Source organism: Coturnix japonica, chromosome 4 (assembly GCF_054131305.1).
Source record: "Coturnix japonica strain WE chromosome 4, WE-NBRP24, whole genome shotgun sequence".
NCBI classification, from domain to species: Eukaryota; Metazoa; Chordata; class Aves; order Galliformes; family Phasianidae; genus Coturnix; species Coturnix japonica.
This window is the reverse complement of record NC_140666.1, coordinates 59,799,010-59,817,870: the sequence shown is the minus strand read 5'-3', so window position 1 is coordinate 59,817,870 and position 18,861 is coordinate 59,799,010. Positions and strand designations below refer to the sequence as shown.

The 18,861-nt window shown below is 38.2% G+C and overlaps 1 protein-coding gene across 8 annotated transcripts; it reads left to right on the top strand.

Annotated features, from left to right (window-relative positions):
- The first annotated feature begins 1,388 nt into the window (after positions 1-1,388).
- Positions 1,389-18,603, top strand: AP1AR (adaptor related protein complex 1 associated regulatory protein). 8 transcript variants are annotated; one of them, XM_015861963.3, is made up of 10 exons: positions 1,389-1,736; positions 6,415-6,463; positions 7,845-7,871; positions 8,712-8,737; positions 9,559-9,655; positions 10,437-10,535; positions 13,264-13,322; positions 14,415-14,488; positions 15,033-15,161; positions 16,307-18,603. In XM_015861963.3, exons 1-10 carry the CDS (start codon positions 1,660-1,662, stop codon positions 16,570-16,572), a joined length of 903 nt encoding a protein of 300 aa, XP_015717449.1. In that variant the 5' UTR covers positions 1,389-1,659; the 3' UTR covers positions 16,573-18,603. The 8 variants fall into 8 exon arrangements, with proteins under 8 accessions (XP_015717449.1, XP_015717448.1, XP_015717451.1 ...); XM_015861962.3 differs by having other exon boundaries at positions 13,261-13,322; XM_085547050.1 differs by lacking the exon at positions 1,389-1,736 and adding an exon at positions 1,812-2,527.
- Positions 18,604-18,861: the final 258 nt, after the last annotated feature.

Sequence of the window (18,861 nt, the reverse complement as noted above, 5' to 3'; positions counted from 1 at the left end):
AGACCTCAAAAACTCAGTTTGTCAGTGCCAATGGTTCTTCAACATTTTTTTTTCAAACCGTAACAAACAGTTCTACTTCCATACTCCAGTTCTATTTCCCTACAGTGCATATCCACCTTCATCCCTAGCTCTTTGTCCACCTAGAGATCTTCTGTACAGAAATTGTTTAATCTACAATGAAGCAGCTCCTTTGGTAGTATCTATATGGTACTTTTTTACAACATATGCCTTCTGTCATGAAGAGATGCACACATTTGATGGTTAGACTAGATGATCTAGTGGTCTTTTCCAACCTTAATTTTTCTGTGATTCAGTAGTCACAAAGGCCAGGTTAGCTTGTGTTGACCACACATTTAATATCTCATTATCTGTTACAGAGGAGGTAGGTGCAATCTCAGGGCCATAATGCAGGCAGAAATTCTTTTGTTCATCACTGGTAAGAAAAGAGAGATGATGTAATGGTGCTTGAATGATCTACCTGAGACTTAGGGAGAAAAGAGTCTGTAGACTTTGCTGTCTTGAGGTTTTAACTGAGAAGGAACAACAAAAGCTTTTCAAGAATGCAGTTCTCTGGGTACCAGTCTGGCACCCCTTTGGGTTTAATGTTTATGGAAGACTAATGAGAATGATGCAGGGCACAGATAGTACCTGTCCCCATTACATTGATATATATCTTACCCAGGTGAGCTACCAAAAGCCCTTCTAACCTGAGCACAGATGGACACTGGGCTTATGGAAAAGATGAGGAGGAAAACTCTTCTTGCTTATGGACAGTATTCAGTACAAACCAGACTGGCTAAGTGGTGATTCCAGCCTCCTCTATGAGCTAACTTAAACATGGCAACAATCCCTTTCGGTTGCAGGCTGCTTTTCTTGTTTATTTCTGGGTTTTGAGTGATCTTAAACTGGTATTTCACTGGTTTTACTGGTATTTCCCATCTACGTCCCTTATTGTCAGATCTCCACATTGTTTTTACATCTCCAGGGATGGTGACCCCACCACATCCCTGTGCAGCCTGTGCCAGTGCCTGACCTCTCTTTTGGATAAGTTTCCCCTATTATTCAACCTGAACATCCTCTGGTGTAACTTGAGGCTATTCCCTGGTCCTATCACTAGTTTCACCAGAGAAGAGGCCAATGATATGATACTTGAGGCCAGAGAGACTGGAGGTGCTAAAGAGTAAGTCAGGTATCATGCTAAATCATAAAGACCCCATGCTCCAGACATGTTTGACAGCTGTCGGTATCCGAATGGCAATTCCTGGGTTCAGGCCTGGTAATTTGAGAGGAACCATTTTCTCTTTTGCAATAAGCCGCCTACAGCCAACGGGAGCCCCGAGCCGCGTTTCTCTCCCCACACGTGTGCTGTGGAGGGGCGGGCCGCTGCCGCCCGGGGCGGTGCCAGCGCGAGGCATGCGGCATCCGCCTCTGCGCTACGGGAGCGGCGCGGCTATGAGGCCGCGGGTGCCCAGCTTCCGCCCGCCTTCTTCTCCTCCTCCTCGCCCTACAGCCGCGGCGGGCCCAGCCGGGCCCTTTGTTCCTTAGGGCAGCGGCTCCCCGCCCTTCTGCTGTGGCTGACGGCCTCGGGGCCACCGCTGGCGGCGCGACCGTCGGGCGCCGCGAGAAGGAGGAGGAGGAGCAGCCGCCGCCCAGGATGCGATGGGGAACTGCTGGGCGCAGGGCTGCTGCGGGCTGCTCCTCCGTAGGGAAGCGGGCCGGATACAGCGAGGCGGAGGGTAAGCAGGCGGCGCGGCTGCCCCTCTCTCCTCTCCCCTCCCCGGGGCGGGGAGGTGCTGGGCCCGCCCGGCTCCGCCCTCCTCCTCCGCGGCGGGAGCGCGGCTCGCCGGAGGGCTGCCCGGCAGGGCGAGACGGGCGGGTTGCGGGCTGGCAGGCGGCGGTGTCCCGTTGGGCCGGGTGTGCTGCAGGGTGGTTGCGGGGTTACCTTCACCCGGGCGCCCTCAGAGAGAGAAAAGCGTGGAGGGGGGTTCGTGGCAGCTGCCGAAATGGAGAAGGCGACGTGTTCGGGAGGATGACCTTGTGCTCCATGAGAGCCCTGCGGCGGTGAGGCGGGCTGGCACAGGGGCCGGCGGCAGGGTGATGTGAATAAACTTTACGATTTGGGCTCAGTGCGGAGCCCGTGTTTTGTTTTCCGACCACTGATTCGCGGAAAAGCAGCGTGCAAACCCGGAAGGGTGCGTGCCCTGCCGGCAGCTACTTGTCCTTCCCTACACCTGCCGGTATTCGGCTGTTCGCAGTCGCCTGGTGTAAGAACTGCTCGGTCTTGCCGACCTGAGCTCCTTACATATAGTGCGATGGAGGCCTTTGATTTCAGCCCGGCTCCGCAGGCAGGTCAGCTTGTCCTGAAGGCCTCCTTTGCCGAGGAGCTTGGTTGAGAGCGGGGCTGGGCAGTGCGGGATACCTGGATACCTGCTTGGGTTCTTGGTGCTCCCGCTGAGGGTGTGGGCACAGCTGAAGTGCCTTGTCACTGAAGTATCCATTTCTTCCGCTGTCATCTGAGGAAAAACAGGTAATACTTGATAGGTTCTTGCTTCACCCGTTGTTTTTGCTGGGTCTCTGTTTATATGGCCTTTCTAACATTCAAGATTAGCGATAATGAGTTCTTAGCTGCGTGGTCTCGTGCTTTGAATTGATTGTTTTGGTTTTGAGGCTCTGTGGGTTTGTTTGTTTTCTTTGTGTTTGTTTTTCATGCCCAGCTTCTTACTGTTAACTGACCCATTGGCATTGGGTAGGAGACAGAGTCCACAAAGATTATCTTGGCCATAATAGTAGTTCCTCCATATACCACTGTATTTTATCTTTCCCTTTGCTCCAAACTGACTGTTGTCTATCGTTTTTCCACTTACATTCTTTTCTTTCATGCTTGTTTACAATTCTTTGATTTGGGTTTTTGTGTGTGTTTTGTTCTGGTTTCTAACTGTTCATTGGTGCTTGCAGTGTTATCTCTTCCAGTGTTTGGTTTGGGTGCACGTCTGATTAAATTTACTAAGGTCATAACATAGAATTATGTTTTAAGAACTTGTTAGCTTCCTGTCATGCTCAGCCTTCCCACATTCACCAGTCGGTTTTCTTCATGCTCTTATTGAGATTACCAGCTTTCTTGACAGACATTGTCTGTTCTGATGTCTTCCACATAGTTACCCGTTTGCTGCCAGCTTGGTTTTCATAGTGGCAGACAGGAATGTCAGTGTGCAGCATTATGAGAAAGGCCATTCTCTTAAACTGGGGGCTGGGATTCAGGAGATGTTTGTAGGTGCACATCCTCAAAGGAGAAGGTCATTCTCTGTGATGGTTCAGCTTCTCTGGTGTGCACGTATTTCTTCTCTTTGTCCAAGGTCAGACTGTCCTCACCGGTGAAATAAATCTTACTGTCTGCTGTTGTTATGTTAAATGTACGTTCCTTCAGGTCATGCCTGCGGTGAAAGGTGAAAGAAAAATGGAATTGTAATGCAGAAAGCAGACTTTTCTAACTAGTGAAGACAACAACCTGTTTGGATTCCCCTTTAAACCCTGGAACTGGAATGACATATACAAGCATCATCTTACAAGAAAACAATCATCAGTGCTTCCTCTCATAGACAGGTGGCACATGTCTCAATAGACCGTTGTTTTCTGGATGTGCTGCCAGTACACAGAATAGTATCGGAGTATTAAGCAACCTGAGTATTTTCCATAAGCGCAGGGTGGGAGGGACTAAACACAGAACTCTTAAAATATATTTTTCTAAGATTGAAACTGACCAAGTTCTGCGGATCCACATTCTGCTACCAAATTCCATAGATGTGGCTACTTCTGGGACAGCGTAATGTAGCTTATCATGTTATTATTGTGATTATTGCCATCACTCAGATTTATTTTTATCCTCCAGAAATAGAACTTCATTATTTTTAGGCACTCCAGGACTTAACTGGAAGAAGTAAATTCAGAATTAAGTAGTAAACCACACAGTTTTTAGCAGGTGTTTTCAATGCCTGTGAGATTCTAATCTGTGTTTAAATACTTGGGGATTTATGTATGACTTGTTGCAATGATTCTAGAGTTCATGTTGAACACACATAGAAAGTAATGAAACGTGAAAATCTTCAGTATAATATGGTTCACCTCTCTGTAAAGGCAGAAACTTTCAGTTATTGACTTTTTAATTTTATTTTATTTTTTAGGGAGTGTCCTTAGGCTTCCTCTGAAATAGTTTTACATGAAGTAATACAATCTGCAGCCATAATTAGAAAGTAGGTCATTGCTGTTTTATCTCTGTGCTCAACCATAAGAGTTCTTGCTTCTATAGGGCTAAAAATAATAAATAGGAAGAATAAATAACATAGAACATGTAGTTCTTTACTTTTTCATCAGGGTGGATGGGGGGTGTTATCAGGCAGCAAAATGTAGCAAAATCAATTTTATCCTCAGAACTGAAGGGGGGAAACTGAACTCACGTTATGGTTTTAGTACTCAAAATGTTAATGTTTAGTAAGATTTTTTTTCTCATGCACTAAAAAGAGTAGAAACATGACTTTGCATTAAAGGCTAACAAGGTGCATAGATGTTAAGTGGATTAGAATTGGTTTCTTTAATTTGTTTAGAACTTGAAGGTTGATCTAACAGTGTTTATAGGTACAGTGGCTGCCTTGCTTTCTCCAACACTCATCAAACCCATGTGTTTCTCAAGTCTGATTCAGCAAATAAGAATTTAAATGAGAAAAGTAATAGCTGTAGGGTTTTCAGTGTTACTAATTTATTTCAGCTGAAATTGCTGTGTGTGGGGATGAAGCTGGTGTTTTCCATTTCTGTCCTCCATGAACTCAATGACCTGTAGGTGTGCTGAGATTTCAGGTCCCAGACTCCTATACAGAACTAGATCTTAGGTTATCAAGCCCCTGTCCAGAAAGAAATATGTAGCAGAGAATGTTGATCTTCCTTGAAATGTCACCACTTTGGTACGTTTGTAATTACATGTAGTAAGCTTACGCTATGTTGTCTTATTTTCCCACTGGTTTACTGTTAAATTCTTGCAACTAATCTGACTGCAGCTCCTATGTCTGAAAAGTTGATCAGGTTTTGAGTAGCCCCCTGTTGCTGTAAACTGGAACTGTATTTTTGTTAAAGAATACAAGCTCCTACAACAATTTGTTGTAACAGACTTAGTAAATCCAATTCTTAATGGCATTGAAACCTGCATGCTAAAATCTTGCACCTAAGATGCAGCAGTGAAATTACCTCAAGTGCTCCTACCACATGTCCCAGCTGTAATGATGAATTAAAGTGCCAGTTTTTCCCTGATTTCATAACAATGAATCAACTGAAGGTGGTTCCTTAGTGCCAGCTGTGCATTGAGTGGTTACAGTTGTGTATGCAAGAAACAGTTGACCAGGAGTCTACAGTGAAAAGGGCAGAGCAGGTTTTTGAAGGGCATGTCCTGACTGATTTCCAAATGAAAATACAATGGGAATTAAATGTGATATGATTAAAATAATCCATGTTTTGGCTGGTGTGTTGGTTTTAGTAAAGTGGAGGTGTGTGTTGATTGCAAGTACAGAACAATCTATTGTACAAGTGTAGAAATGCCTGGGGCCCTGGATTTATTCCTGATATCGATGAGCACTTGCAGCCGGAAACTTTGCTTTTAGAAAAAAACTTAGATGAAATGGATGTTTTACTGAAGCACCAGCATGAAAGTACTTTTGGGTGACAGCCAAACCTCTTTCATTGGGTAGAATTTATTCAGGTAATTCAATAATGTATTGGTGTTGTCCTTTATAAAAAGGGCAACATTAAGATAGATTAAGAATTAAGGAGGAGACTAATTCCCGTATAAAGTTACTGATTCCAAGTAACTATTTTTCTAGCTTAGGAGCATTGCCTTTACCTTAGTTAGGTTTTTCTCAGAGACTCTTTGTTGTTTGTTTGATTCCTTGATTTTTAATGCTTCCATGAATATGAAGGAAGAAGGTCAACCTTTAGGCTGCATCAAGCTATCAAAATTGGATGTATTGTTGATATATTGTTAATATTGACATCATACAATTATGCTACAAATACTTAAAACTCCATGATGAGCAGTGAAGCTGTTGGAAGTTGTTGAGAAGAGTGTTTTTCAAGGAAAGTGTATTAAAGAATGTGCTTAATATTTGTCAATAGTAAGTCCATCATGCTGAGAAGTGGTGCCTCCCGTTTGAGGGTGTTTATGTTTTCTTCAGTTCTGTTTGCCTCTGTACTCTGGTGTAGATTGGTAGCAATGGAGAAAATGGCTTGACAAGTCAACATATTTAATATATGAAGTATTTGTTTCATACTGAAAATATTTGAAAAGTTATTTAAACTTGTGTGACTCTTGTTTTCTTTCTGCTCTACTTGAAATGAGGATTATTCTGTGGAGTAATGCTGGGCTTGTTTTTCCAGGTCAAAGTACTTTAGAACATGTTCGACAGGAGAGCACTTCACTATAGAGGTAGGTGAGCGTTTATACTTAAATCAGGTTGGGTTTTGTTTTGGCTTTTTTGTTGTTGTTGTTGTTGGTTTTGGAAAGTAGTCGTCCCATTTTTGTTGTGTGATGTTGTTTTTTGCTTGTTTTTTCAGAAGAAATTAAGTAGAAAGAGCTTGATTTTTAGCAATACCTTTAATGCTTTTTGCTGCAGTTCAGGTACACTAAAATACTCCAGGTTATTCCAGACTGAATTGGTGCTAAACTCGATGGCAAGATTGTGGTTCTTACGATACTTGGGAACATAAACACATAATCACGCTTCATTAATCTGTCATTTGTAAAGAGTCATCTGTGATCATCTGACATGAAGTTACTGTGGTCACCTGATAGGCAGCACCAGTTCATTTTAAAGTCTGTCTATTGCTCCTTTCATCCCTGAAATGCTGGGAGCTGCTTTTTTTTTTTCCTTCTGCTGTTAGTGTGAAGTTTTTTGTTCTTGAATGCAGGGTCAGGAGTCTGGGGCAAAATAAAAAAGAATATCTGTTGGAATTTATAGTTTTATAAGTTTATAGTTCATTGTTTTTACTAGAGAAGTTACCCTTTCAACAACCTTCTTGTGAAGGGTAGTGTATGGTTTATTTGTATTGTTTGAGATTGTCAGAATAAGCTGGTTTGCTTTCTCCAAGTATTTCTTATGTTGTGAAAGTTCTAGACTTTTCAGAGATTCCTTTTACTGAGAATACTAGTAATTAATCACTGCTTTGATTTTGAGCCATGTAGGGTGTCATAGATCTGTTTTTAGCATGTAGCTTCCAGTTGTGAAAAAGCATTCCTACAGCAGCAGTATGATAGAGAAAAGAAGGTTCTGTCCTCCCCTCAAGTTCTTACACATGTTCTACTTGCATGTATACTGCTGCTATACCTGTTCTAGCAACACTGAATGCTGTGTGTATTCTAGGCTGCTTGGGGATTTCTTGGGCTTCCTATCGTAAGGTATTACATTGCTTTATTGGCCTTCAGTTTCTTATGCGCAAAGCTGGGGTGTGGGATGTGTGTTTTGTTTGCTTTTAGAATCCTGGGTAGAAAATAACCCGATGTGTTCTGTAATTTAAATACATCTTCAAATACTTTTTTTAAAGCATCACAATTGCCATGGGAAGGGAAAGTTACTTGGCACCGTTCCACTCACATTGGAGTGGGTGCTTTGGTTTTTCCAGGATGGAAAGCTATGCTAAATGTAATAATTCCTGAGGAGGAAGGTGCTTTTATAAGTAGCATTACAATTGCAGTATTACTACTGGAGTAGTATTTTCACAAGGTGCTTTAAATACGTGATTATGTGTAGTTCAGGTGTTCAGTGACTTGTTATATTGGATTGTAAATGTTGTTTACTTTTTCTCTGCAGTTTGAGAACCTCGTGGAAAGTGATGAGGTAGGTGCTTGCATCGTGTGAAACTTGCTAGTACAATGCGCTCACTTTAAATGGTTGCAAGGTCTGTATCTGTCTCCTACTTGATGCCACATTGATATTCTCAGGCTTAAATTGCTGGAGATTGTTACTTTTGAGTTTTGCTTGCTCCAGGAATATTTAATGCTTTCACAGAGACGAAAAGCTGTCATGAGAAAAATCTGTCTGGAGGAGTGTGGGAGGTAGCACTTCGTGAATGTGTTACGGATATTAGCAAGACAGAAACTAAAGAAAAAGCCAAAAAGCCTTGAAAGAGAATTTGCTCCTGTTGTCGTCCTTGTATACAGTTCAACAAACACTGTCTGTCTGAGTAGTAAATGGGCACAAATTGCTTTGCTGAGGAGCATTTTGGTAGCCCTGTGACATGACAGTTGTGGGTAAACTGACTGAAGGGTATAAAAAAATAAATAGAAGTTGGCCTTAAAACTGTGAATTTAATATAGGTTGATAATGGTGGGGAAAATGTATTTTTATTACTTTGATTTGTATTTTAAAACACAGTGAGTAGTAGTTTGATTCCTGAAATACGCGACTGTAACGTTTATTTTCACTTGGAAGCAATTATTTGTTTTACTTAGTCATCTTCTTTGGTCAATTGCATAACAAGTTCTTTTAATGTTCCAAATTAAGGGGCATAATAAGGGGTATATATAAGGGGGTATGTTTTACCCCTAGGTGTAAAAACCAACACATGGGGAGAAACCAGTTTCGTATCGTGTGTCTTCTACTCTCTTACAAGTGTTTGACTAATGGGATTTTCAGAAATTAAGGCTGCTTTTTTTTGTTGTTTCCTTTTTCCCACAGGGGGAAAGCCCAGGAAGCAGTCACAGGTCAGTTGCTGAGATTCAGGGCCTCTTTTCCTCTGCTCTGCTATTGAATTTGGAAGAAATCTTTGAGACTTCCAATCAAAACTGTCTTTTTTTTTTTTAATAAGATGCATGGATGGAATGTGTTAAACTAGCCTTGATGCTCAACTGTGTTAAAACAGTTGAGATGATGGCGGATCTGTATGAAAGCAGTACGTTGTGAAGAGTCTTTTTTTTCTTGTTCCTGACATTTGCCTTACATGGGTGTTAGAGCTGGAACTTCAATTAATTTTAACTGAACGTGTTAGTATTTACACAAGCTGAAGAAACTTAATACAGGAAATATAGGAAAACACTTAACTGCGCTTCTAGACGTTTTGAATTACATACATTTTATGGTTCTCGAATTGCAGTTCGCTGTTAGAGGTTCCAAAGAAATTATACAGCAAACCTTACAACTACTATAATTCTGGTTTGTTAGATACATAAAAGTGTGCAAGTAGTTGAAAAGGAACAAATCAGAATTAGGGGACCTGAATAAATGAGGAAAAAGAAGTAAGATTTACAAAGCAATGAAGTTTTAACCATTTGGTTCCAGTAATTGTGTTATCAAAATATGTTTTTAGGTAATACTTCTTGTAAAGATGCAAAAAATGCTTTGTAGGGGGGGGACAACGTTGTCCCCAGTAAACTGGAACTTTGAAACTCTGCTCAGAAGGAACAGGCCTAATGCACAGCTTGTTAAATTTGGATTAAAGGAGTCAAAAAAGGATGTGAAGATATATATATATATTACTTTGTCACGAGTATACAATAATTAGTCTTCTTGTGTTTCTGTCTTTTAGACCTTTGACTGAAGAAGAAATTGCTGATTTGAAAGACAGGCATTATGACTCCATTGCTGAAAAGCAGAGAGCTGTTGATATGAAACTTCAATCAGAGGTAAGTGGTTAAAATGACTAGAATGGTGTGGGTAGTTGGTTTTTTTTGTTTTTCATTTTCTTGTTTTGGTTGCTTGTTTGTGTTGTTTTGTTAAGTAGTTAAAATCAACCATGAGCATGAGATATCATTCATGTGAATGAAACAGTTGTTTTTTGTTACATCACTTGTAATTTTTCAGTCAAGGAGATACCCAGAGCATTTGCTCTACAGCTACATTTGCATCAGAGATTGCCTTTTTAATAAATTTAGAGCTCTTACTGAGATCTATTAAATGTGAACAGTCTTTTTCTTCGTAAGAAAGGCAAAATGGAAAGTGTATTTGATTTAGCTTTTCTTGTGCTCAGTTTTTTCCCAAACTTTTCTTAAGTAAAAGACAATTTGTCAGTTTTACTCCAGCGTTCTGAAGCATTTAATGGAATGGGATATAGAATACAACCTAGAAATAGTGGAAGATTTTGAATAAAGTAGCGATTAAATCTACAGTTGAAGTTCTACGTCTGTCACTGGACAGTTCATAATAAGATACAACCATTCATTTACAGCAATTCACTGCTAATTATGTTTATTCAATAAGATGTTTAGTTATCAGAATTTCTTGGGGTGTTAATTGGGGGGGGGAACTGTTAGATTCAGTTAATGGAAAAGTTTTAACTATACTCAAATTTATTTTATTTTTATTTTCTATTAGCTCTTATTTTGATTTATTGTACTTATGATTTTACTCATAGGAAGATAGATAGGTTCTGCTTTTGTTAACCATTATTATTTTGTTCATATACAGTTAGCCTTACAAGAGGAGAAGTTAAGAATAGAAGAGGAGGCTTTATATGCTGCACAACGTGAAGCAGCCAGGGCAGCAAAGCAGAAAAAGCTCTTGGAGGTGAGGGGAAAAAGACCCCAATATATATCAGAGCTTCTCTTCTGTTTCTATGTATGCAGACTTTCCTCATATCCTTTATCTGTCAGGAAATGTAAAGAAAAAATTGTTCCAGCTTGTAAATTCCAGTAGAGAAAGTATGATTTGGATCTGGCTGGGGGAGCTGAAAATCATTAGAATTGTTTGAAACAGTTTATTATCCTGAATATAGATTATTATTTTTTCATCTAGAATTAGTTTAACAGAACTTGTAACATTACAAAGAATTTACTGATCTTTAATGTAATCTATGACAGTTTTCTAACTAAAAATATTAAGCACACATTACAACCCCGTTTAGGTTTAAAAAATGAGCTTACACCTTTATTTGCACTAAATTGTTCCCTGTCTCTGTGGTTTATACTAACATGGGGATTAGTGTTTGAGTCATCTGAATTCACTGCTGATCCTGCTCTGAGCAGGAGGTTGAGTTTGGATGACCTTCTGAGGTCCCTCCCATCCTGAACTGTTTATAATTTTGTGATTTGTATGTGTAGTAGCCAAACTCCAGTAACAACTACTTAACAGTTGTGTTTATTCACTGTATCTGTGCCTGCCTTTAGATGTCTGTCTGGTAACTGGAGCTTGGTCAGGCAAAACAAAAGCTACATCTTGATTTCCTGCATTTCTGAAAACAGTTTCTGTTCTGTCTCCTGATACTGTTTATTACTGATTGTTTTCATGTAGCAGTTCAAAACTTAATATTTTCAGCATCTTAATAACCTGTTAAAGTCTCACGGAGACCTCAGGTTGCCAGAAATGTGTATGTTTAACAGAACCTTTTTCAAAGCTTTCATTGTCTGTCCACGTATAACGAGTCTGGCTGAAGTTGTAGCATGTTCAAGGCAATTGCTGCTAAACGTGTTGTTCAATTAGGAATAAATTTGTGAGTGTTCCATATTAGAGTAACAGAAAAAGTCTGAAATCTATAGAAGGTTAATGGCAAGATCTGTAACTCTAGTGTTTTGTCTGTATTCGAAAGTGAGTAATTTGAAAGTTACTATTTGCAGACTGATAGCGATGACTCAGTTTTCATCTAATATTTATATTACTAAGTATAGCTCAGATCTCGTTTTACATTTCTCTTTCTATCCCCTTGCCATTTAGGGTGGGTGGCTAGTTCTTTCTGACTCTCTTTCCAGTACCCGGCTCTTTTTTCCCCTCTATATAAAGTCAGGAGAAGTGATTTCTTCGAAGCTTGAGCCTTTACCTCATCTTTGTAGAAATTCTATGTGAAAAACACTGCTTTCCTTATCTCAGTATTTTTCACAGGCACCTCTTTTAGGTACAGCCTGTGACAGAATGCATTTATGGAGATTTTATTTTCTTTCTCTCATGTAATTAATACCACTTATTCCCTTCATTAATAAGTCCTATCCAAAATCCCAAAGCACTGTAGGGATTTCTAAGGTAGCCTTTCTGTATCTATATGCACCAAACTTATACCTTTCTTTATCAGCTAGAAGCCATTTTTTGAATATATAACTTATGGCTTTTCTATTTATTAAGTATTTTAAATGTTAAAAATGTTTTTTTCATTGAAAATATAGTTTTTCTTTAAAACTAATTTGTTTGCTGATGTTTCCCTGCTGAATGTCAGGGTAGTTTACAGCAAAAAGTTTTAATGTATGTGTATGCTGAAACTTGTGGTGCTATATACTTATGTGGCCCCTCAAAATGGATAGATAATAAGTCAAATATTATGTAGGTATATGAATTTTAAAAGTCTGTTGTTGCACACATCAGTAATAGATTTTTCTTAATATGTTTTTTTAGACCAACTATGTTGGTGCCAAGTTCCCGGCCCTTTCTTCCTGTTTACTTAAGTCTTCCCATCTCTAACCACCAATATTACATCTCTAATTCTTCTGTACTTCCCATTTCCTTGCTGGTTTCAACCTTCTTATTCTGATTCTTTTGGTAGAAAGTGCCAACAAACAAAACCATCATCTTGGGTCTGAAAATAGTAGCTGATGAAATATCTTGCATGACTGTTAATCCAGCTCAGGGTGACTGTTGGATGGAATTTAAATTTGGCAATTAAAAAAGCTTGATTTACTTAACGCTTTGTTTTTCTTTACAGGAACAGATCCATTAAGGCTAAGAATAGATTTTTTCAGAAAACTAAGCAAATTAAGTCAGATTTGTCAATAAAGCCAGCTTGGGGTTTTTTGTTTTGTGATTTTTAATCCTAGGCTCTGCCATAGTTTGTGTGGGCAGTGCTGCTTCACTGCTCATTTACCTTTTGTCCCATATTTGGTGGTATGCAGTTTTAATGCTTACATTTTTCCAGGTGGGGAAAAATACTTGAGACAAAGTTACGTTCTTAAAACTCCAACTTTAAGAAGCAGCAGAACTCTCCTTCTGTGATGTTTATTATTCCTCTTATAACTACAAAATGAATGTGTTTATCAACTTGTATCTTGCATTTTTTTTTCACTCTGTTACCACCTTTTTTAAATTGAGAGATTTCTGAAGTTGAAAAGAACATGACTTGCATGTAACTGACTCTTCAGTATCTGAAAATTTGATCTTCATTTGAATGAAAGTCAGTCTTTTCTTAAGCTGTACTTGGGCTGCTCCAAGAGCCAGGACAGTGCTCCCTTTAGTGCTGCAATTAAGAGAATGAGTATTGAGTATATTTGAGGGACTTCATTCAGCATTTTCAACCATTTGCTTCTTTTAATAGCAGCGTAGACAGCAAAGGATAACCCAGAGAACACATGCTGTTAATAATGGAGACTATCAAAGGTAAGATATAAAGTGTTATTATTAACGGTGTCTGTATTTATTCCTACTCATCTCTATCTCACACATACAGAGGGAAGAAAAAAATCAGGACTTACATGTACTGCATTCTTAAGTCAGAATTCTTTTTATTCATTGCAGTTTTGTTCACACCAAGTAGTTTCTGAATGCAAACTGATTCCCCTTTAATCTGCAAGTGCTGAGGGTAAATTGCATTCAGTAGAGCGAATGTCACTGTAGTTACCAGACTGATTCATAAAAAATATCAAACCTTCTCTCAGCTAACATCTGCCTGTCTATATATTATATATCACAGGATCAAAGTGATTCTCTCTCTATATATATATATGCACACACCTTTGTATGCATGTCTATATTTTCACATGTATGTAAAATGCCTTACTGTATAACAAAAATGTGTAATTGTAAAATGTCTTTATCCAGAACTCTTAGAAATGCACCATCAAAGTACAAATTAATTGAATGGGATCCTGAATGGTTTATATATTCTGCTTGTTTCTTCATGGATGTTGTTCCTTTAATTCTACTTACAAATTACAGAGACGTTTACTGTCAAAAGATGTTTGAATTTAGAAAAAGCTCTAGAAGCAAACCATTATTTTTGAATGGGAAAGAAAGGAGGAATAGAAGGGATATTTAATTAGATGGAGAAAATAAAATAAGAAAAGGAGCTGTGAAAAATGGGGTTTTGGACAAGTTGGAACTGGCTGCATTTTGGAAATGTGTTACAGCATTTGAATACATGAAATTAAAAAGAAAGTTAGGAATTATCCATAGTAACAGAGAGGGGAAGGGAAAGGGTGTTCTATGACATAATTCATGTGTAGCTGAAATGACAACTAAGAATTGAACAGAAGCCCAGACTCAGGAGGTATGTGATCAGAAAGAATGGAAAGCCATTCTGTGTTCATTTTGTAGATTTCAGTTAAAGATTTATGTGCTATGTAGCTTACAAGGGACTGTGAACAGTTTCTTCCTAACTGTGTGAATGGGAGGACATGTGGATTAACATCTCTTTTATGGTGTTGCTAGAGGTTTATAAAGCTAAAAATAAAACTTGCCCTGTTGTTACAGCGCTGTGACAGAGGAAGATTTTGATTCTTTCTTAAGAAATACAAAATTCCAGTATGAAGCTTTTCGAAGTAGCAGTAAGTCTTCCTTTTCTATTGTATGTCTTTAAATGTAAAGTGACTCTGAGGAGCACAGAAGTGGTATTTATTTTTTTCCCCCCACACAGATAAACACAGTTTTTAGTTTTTATTATTTTTGGAGTGAGAATTAGAATCAAACTAAATAATAATAATCAAACTTTCTAATTAAGTTTAACTGAAGATTTGGCTGCCTGTATTTAAAAATTGGACTAGTTTATGGGAAAATAAATTTATAAGCTGTTACATCATTAGTTTAATGATGGTCTGTGATAGTCACTAAGTAAGTTATTGTAGAAATCCAACCTGCAGCTTACTAAATTCTTCCATAGTTCTCATTAAGCAGTGTGACTAAATGTCATCCCATAGGATCTTAGTGCTGTTGAGTGTTTCTAAGCTACTGTGTACCCTTGGAAGTGATGGTTGAAGCCTTTTTTCAAATGGGATTTAAAGGACACAATGTAGAATGAAAACTTGATTTAAAAGTTTAGTTTTGCATGTTACGTCTCAAGCTCAAGTGTTTATGAATTTCTTTTTTATCCAGGACTTTCATCTGATGCTACAGTGCTGACACCAAACACAGAGAGCAGTTGTGACTTAATGACCAAAACAAAATCAACGAGTGGAAATGATGACAGCACATCATTAGACTTAGAGTGGGAAGATGAAGAAGGTAATTTTTAAAAGAGAACAATGGTTTAAAGCTTATTTCTAATGATATTTCTCTCCATCTGCAATGAGTAAACTGTACATAATTTTTAGGTAGAAAACTGCTTATTTTGGTGTAGGCTTATTTAAGTGTGGTTATCTGTCTAATAATTCATTTATTTGAATCCTTTAGCAAATTTTTCTTCTATTAAACGAAGCTGTAGGTAAACGAATGCCAAAATGAACTGTAAAGAAATGCTGCCCTCTTGTGAGCCAGTACCAACAGGAACAGTTTGTTCAGTATAGTTTCTCAGTTATGGAAATTGGTCAAGCATGTTTCACTGAAGTATTTCAGGAAAGTATTGTGGTAGGATTTTTGTCTTTTGGTTGATGTATTTGTTTTAGTTTGTTTTTAATGAATTTATGGTATGTCTTATGGTTCTACTGGAAACTTTGTTGGATGTGCATTCCAGATGAGTATCCCAGCTGTCCTTGTTGCTGCTGTTGCAGATCTTCCTTGTTCGTTTTAGGAAATATTCAGAAGTCTTTGTCTTTCTTTCAAAGTTATCCAAGGTTTTGGGGCTTCGCTTATTGAAAAGCTCACCATAAATAAGCTAAGATTTAATTTAAGAATTCATAGCTATATTTTTTTGACAGTGTGCATAATTCAAGTGGTTGGCACTACCAAGAGCACTAAAATGTCAAAACAGGCTTCTGAACTAGAAAGATTTAACTTTCACCAATCTTCACAGAAATAACCTCACAACCTATTTGTTTTAGTGTGAGCCAGAGGAACTGTATCTAGAACGGTGTCGTATATGCTGAAATATACTGGATTTTACATTGAGAGGTAATGAGCACCAGCAGGCTTGCACTTTGACCAGCTAACAACTTAGCTCTGAGTGTTCATCTGTTTTTGTACTTCTGAAATACTAAGTACTGAGAGGTGCCAAAAACTGCTTAAATGCAGAAATTCTTGCTTTTTCTTTTCTAATTTCTACCAGCTCATGGACTACAAAGGGGAAGCATTTTTAAGAGTTATTCATTGTGACAATTGTGCGTTTACCTGAGTCTGAATCTCTATTTGATTCTTGTGTCTTCTGTTTTAATGGAATTGTAAAGATACTTGCCTCAGTTATGTTCTTCTCATAAACGTGTCTTAAATTGCAGGCATGAACAGAATGATTCCAATGAGAGAACGCTCAAAAACAGAGGAAGACATACTCCGGGCAGCACTGAAATTTAATAGCAAGAAGACAGGAAGTAATCCACCTTCAGCCTCTGATGATTCTAATGGATTAGAGTGGGAGAATGACTTTGTTAGTGCTGAAATGGATGATAATGGCAATTCAGAATATGCTGGATTTGTAAATCCTGTATTAGATTTGTCAACATCAGATGTAAGGACATCTGATTCTGATCAACAGGACAGGTAGTGAAACTGTGGCCCTTGTTTGTGACCAAATGTTTAAAAGTGAAATAGAATGTACAAAAACATATTGCTCTTTTATAACACTGTTCCCTTCTTTTTCTTATAAATTGATTAGCAAGGAATGGGAAGGACTTGCTATCTGATCAATTCAGAATTAAGTGCAATTTTATCATCTACCTTCTAAACTTTTGTGAAAACTGGAATGATTCTATTGTGTATATTTCTGGATATCTGGATTTAATATAAAATTATCTGTGCTAATTTAAGATTCGTAGCTTGGCATATCTATATTTTAACTAGCCTTTTTTTTTTCTGGATGATGTTTCTACTGATTTGTTTTTAAAGCTCATAGTTGTCCTGAGAAAGTCTTACCTAATTTATCCAATACTTGAATATAGAAAAATATTTTTAAGAATCTGTCTTTATTTCTGATATGTGCTCTTTGATGTGGTCAGCGATTTAGAGGGTGGAATTAGCCAGTTGTAAACAAAAATATCATGCTGTGAATTGCAGTTCTCTTTGTCTGTCATGTATTTTCTCTAGCACTGTGTGTTCCTTTTACCATTTCCTTTATGTTTTTTTTTTTTGTTTTTTGTTTTTTTTTAATTATTTTATGCTAAGCACAGTTTAACATCATGGTTAAATGAATCATCGGGTTAGGTAAAATACTGTCTTCTCTAATAATGCCAGGCATAGTCAGTGTGCCTAGACAGAAGGGGGAAAAAAATAAACATTGTTTTAAACTGGAATAACCCGTTATCTGCTGGGTAACCAGGAGGACCAAAGCTTTGATTTCTACTCCCCCTTCACCCCATTCCCTTATAGGTCAACATTTGCTATTATGTGGTTTTTAAATTCTTAAGTTATGGATGACTTGTAAATCAGCCTAATGAGAACAATTATTGAAAGACAGCATTTTCTCAGTGAACTGGGAGACTGAATTTCTGTACAAAATAGTGTGTTTAAGTGCTCTAGGTTTCCTGTGCCTCTAAACTAAATGGTTAGTACTGCTAACAGATCTAGTGTGTTGTGTGACCTCCCCCTTGTTATAAGTTATTCTTTAAGGAGGGGGGGAGCAATCGTCACTGAAGAGAATATGCAAAACAGTTGTAAACCTTGAGATTTCCCCAACGTTTCAGTTAAGCCATAGTAGTCAGCTATTACTTCATCTGGCTGTCTGGTTTCTTTCCCCCTGGAAAAAAATAGTGGGGTTTAATTTCACCACTGTGGAATAAAAGCAGCACCCTGTTACGTAGGAAAAGCTGCATCATTGGAATAACTGAATTTGCTGGTGCAAGTTGCCTAACTGTTTTAGATTATCTGTATGTTGGGTTTGCTATAACGTGGTCCTCTTCTTGACAACGTAAAAAATCCTGCACATTTACATTAAATATATACATATATCAACACCGGCAAAGATAAAAATATTTTGTTGATCACATTCCATTTCTTAATTTAAATGGTAGCAATGTCATTGGAAATACTTTAATGCAATTATCTGCATTTGCAGTGCTTGTAATATGCTTTAAAAATTTGTACACATCAAATGTATATTTTTGGTTTGGCATAAGCTACTACTGTAACTTCTGATGTTTATTCATATAGTATATTCTTACTGTAATGAAGGTAACTTTCTCACAGTGTAAATAACACTTTTTTTAACCTGCTGAAACTAACTTGCCCTTTCCTGATCACTGAAGATGAGATTGACTTGTCCTGACTGTGCTTCAAGGAAGTAAGCTATAGTCCTGCTTGGAGAATGAGCAGGCATTTGGCAAAGCAAAGAAGCCTTATCTCCAACTGAAAGTCTGTACTGTGATGTGTGTGTTCTGTAGACATGGTTATTTGCATTCTGCTTTTCAGAGTTAAGTGAATCACAGAGTGACTTAGGAAATCACTCTAAATATTTGTGGAAGTGTGAGAAATGGAAAGATGATGTAAACATCTTACATGAAACAGCACAACAGTACTGTAAAGTACGCATCTCTGTACAAACTTAAAACTAATTAAACTTTTCAGACAGTCTTATGTTTAACAGTGTTTTCTGTTGTTTTTGTGATCGCTGCTTCACGCATAGTGAAAGCAGTGCATGGAGGCGAACTGTTACGTGTAACCCAAAATGATCTCTGCGTCATGAAGAAATCTGTTTGACTTTGAAATGAATTATGCATCATTTAACTTAAGGTTTTGACGAAGTTGTGTCTTGTACTACTGAATTCTGTACCCTCCCTTCCTTGGGACCTGCTGCTATGGAAAGGAAGCTCTAACAAGTTGCGATGATGGAGGACCTGAA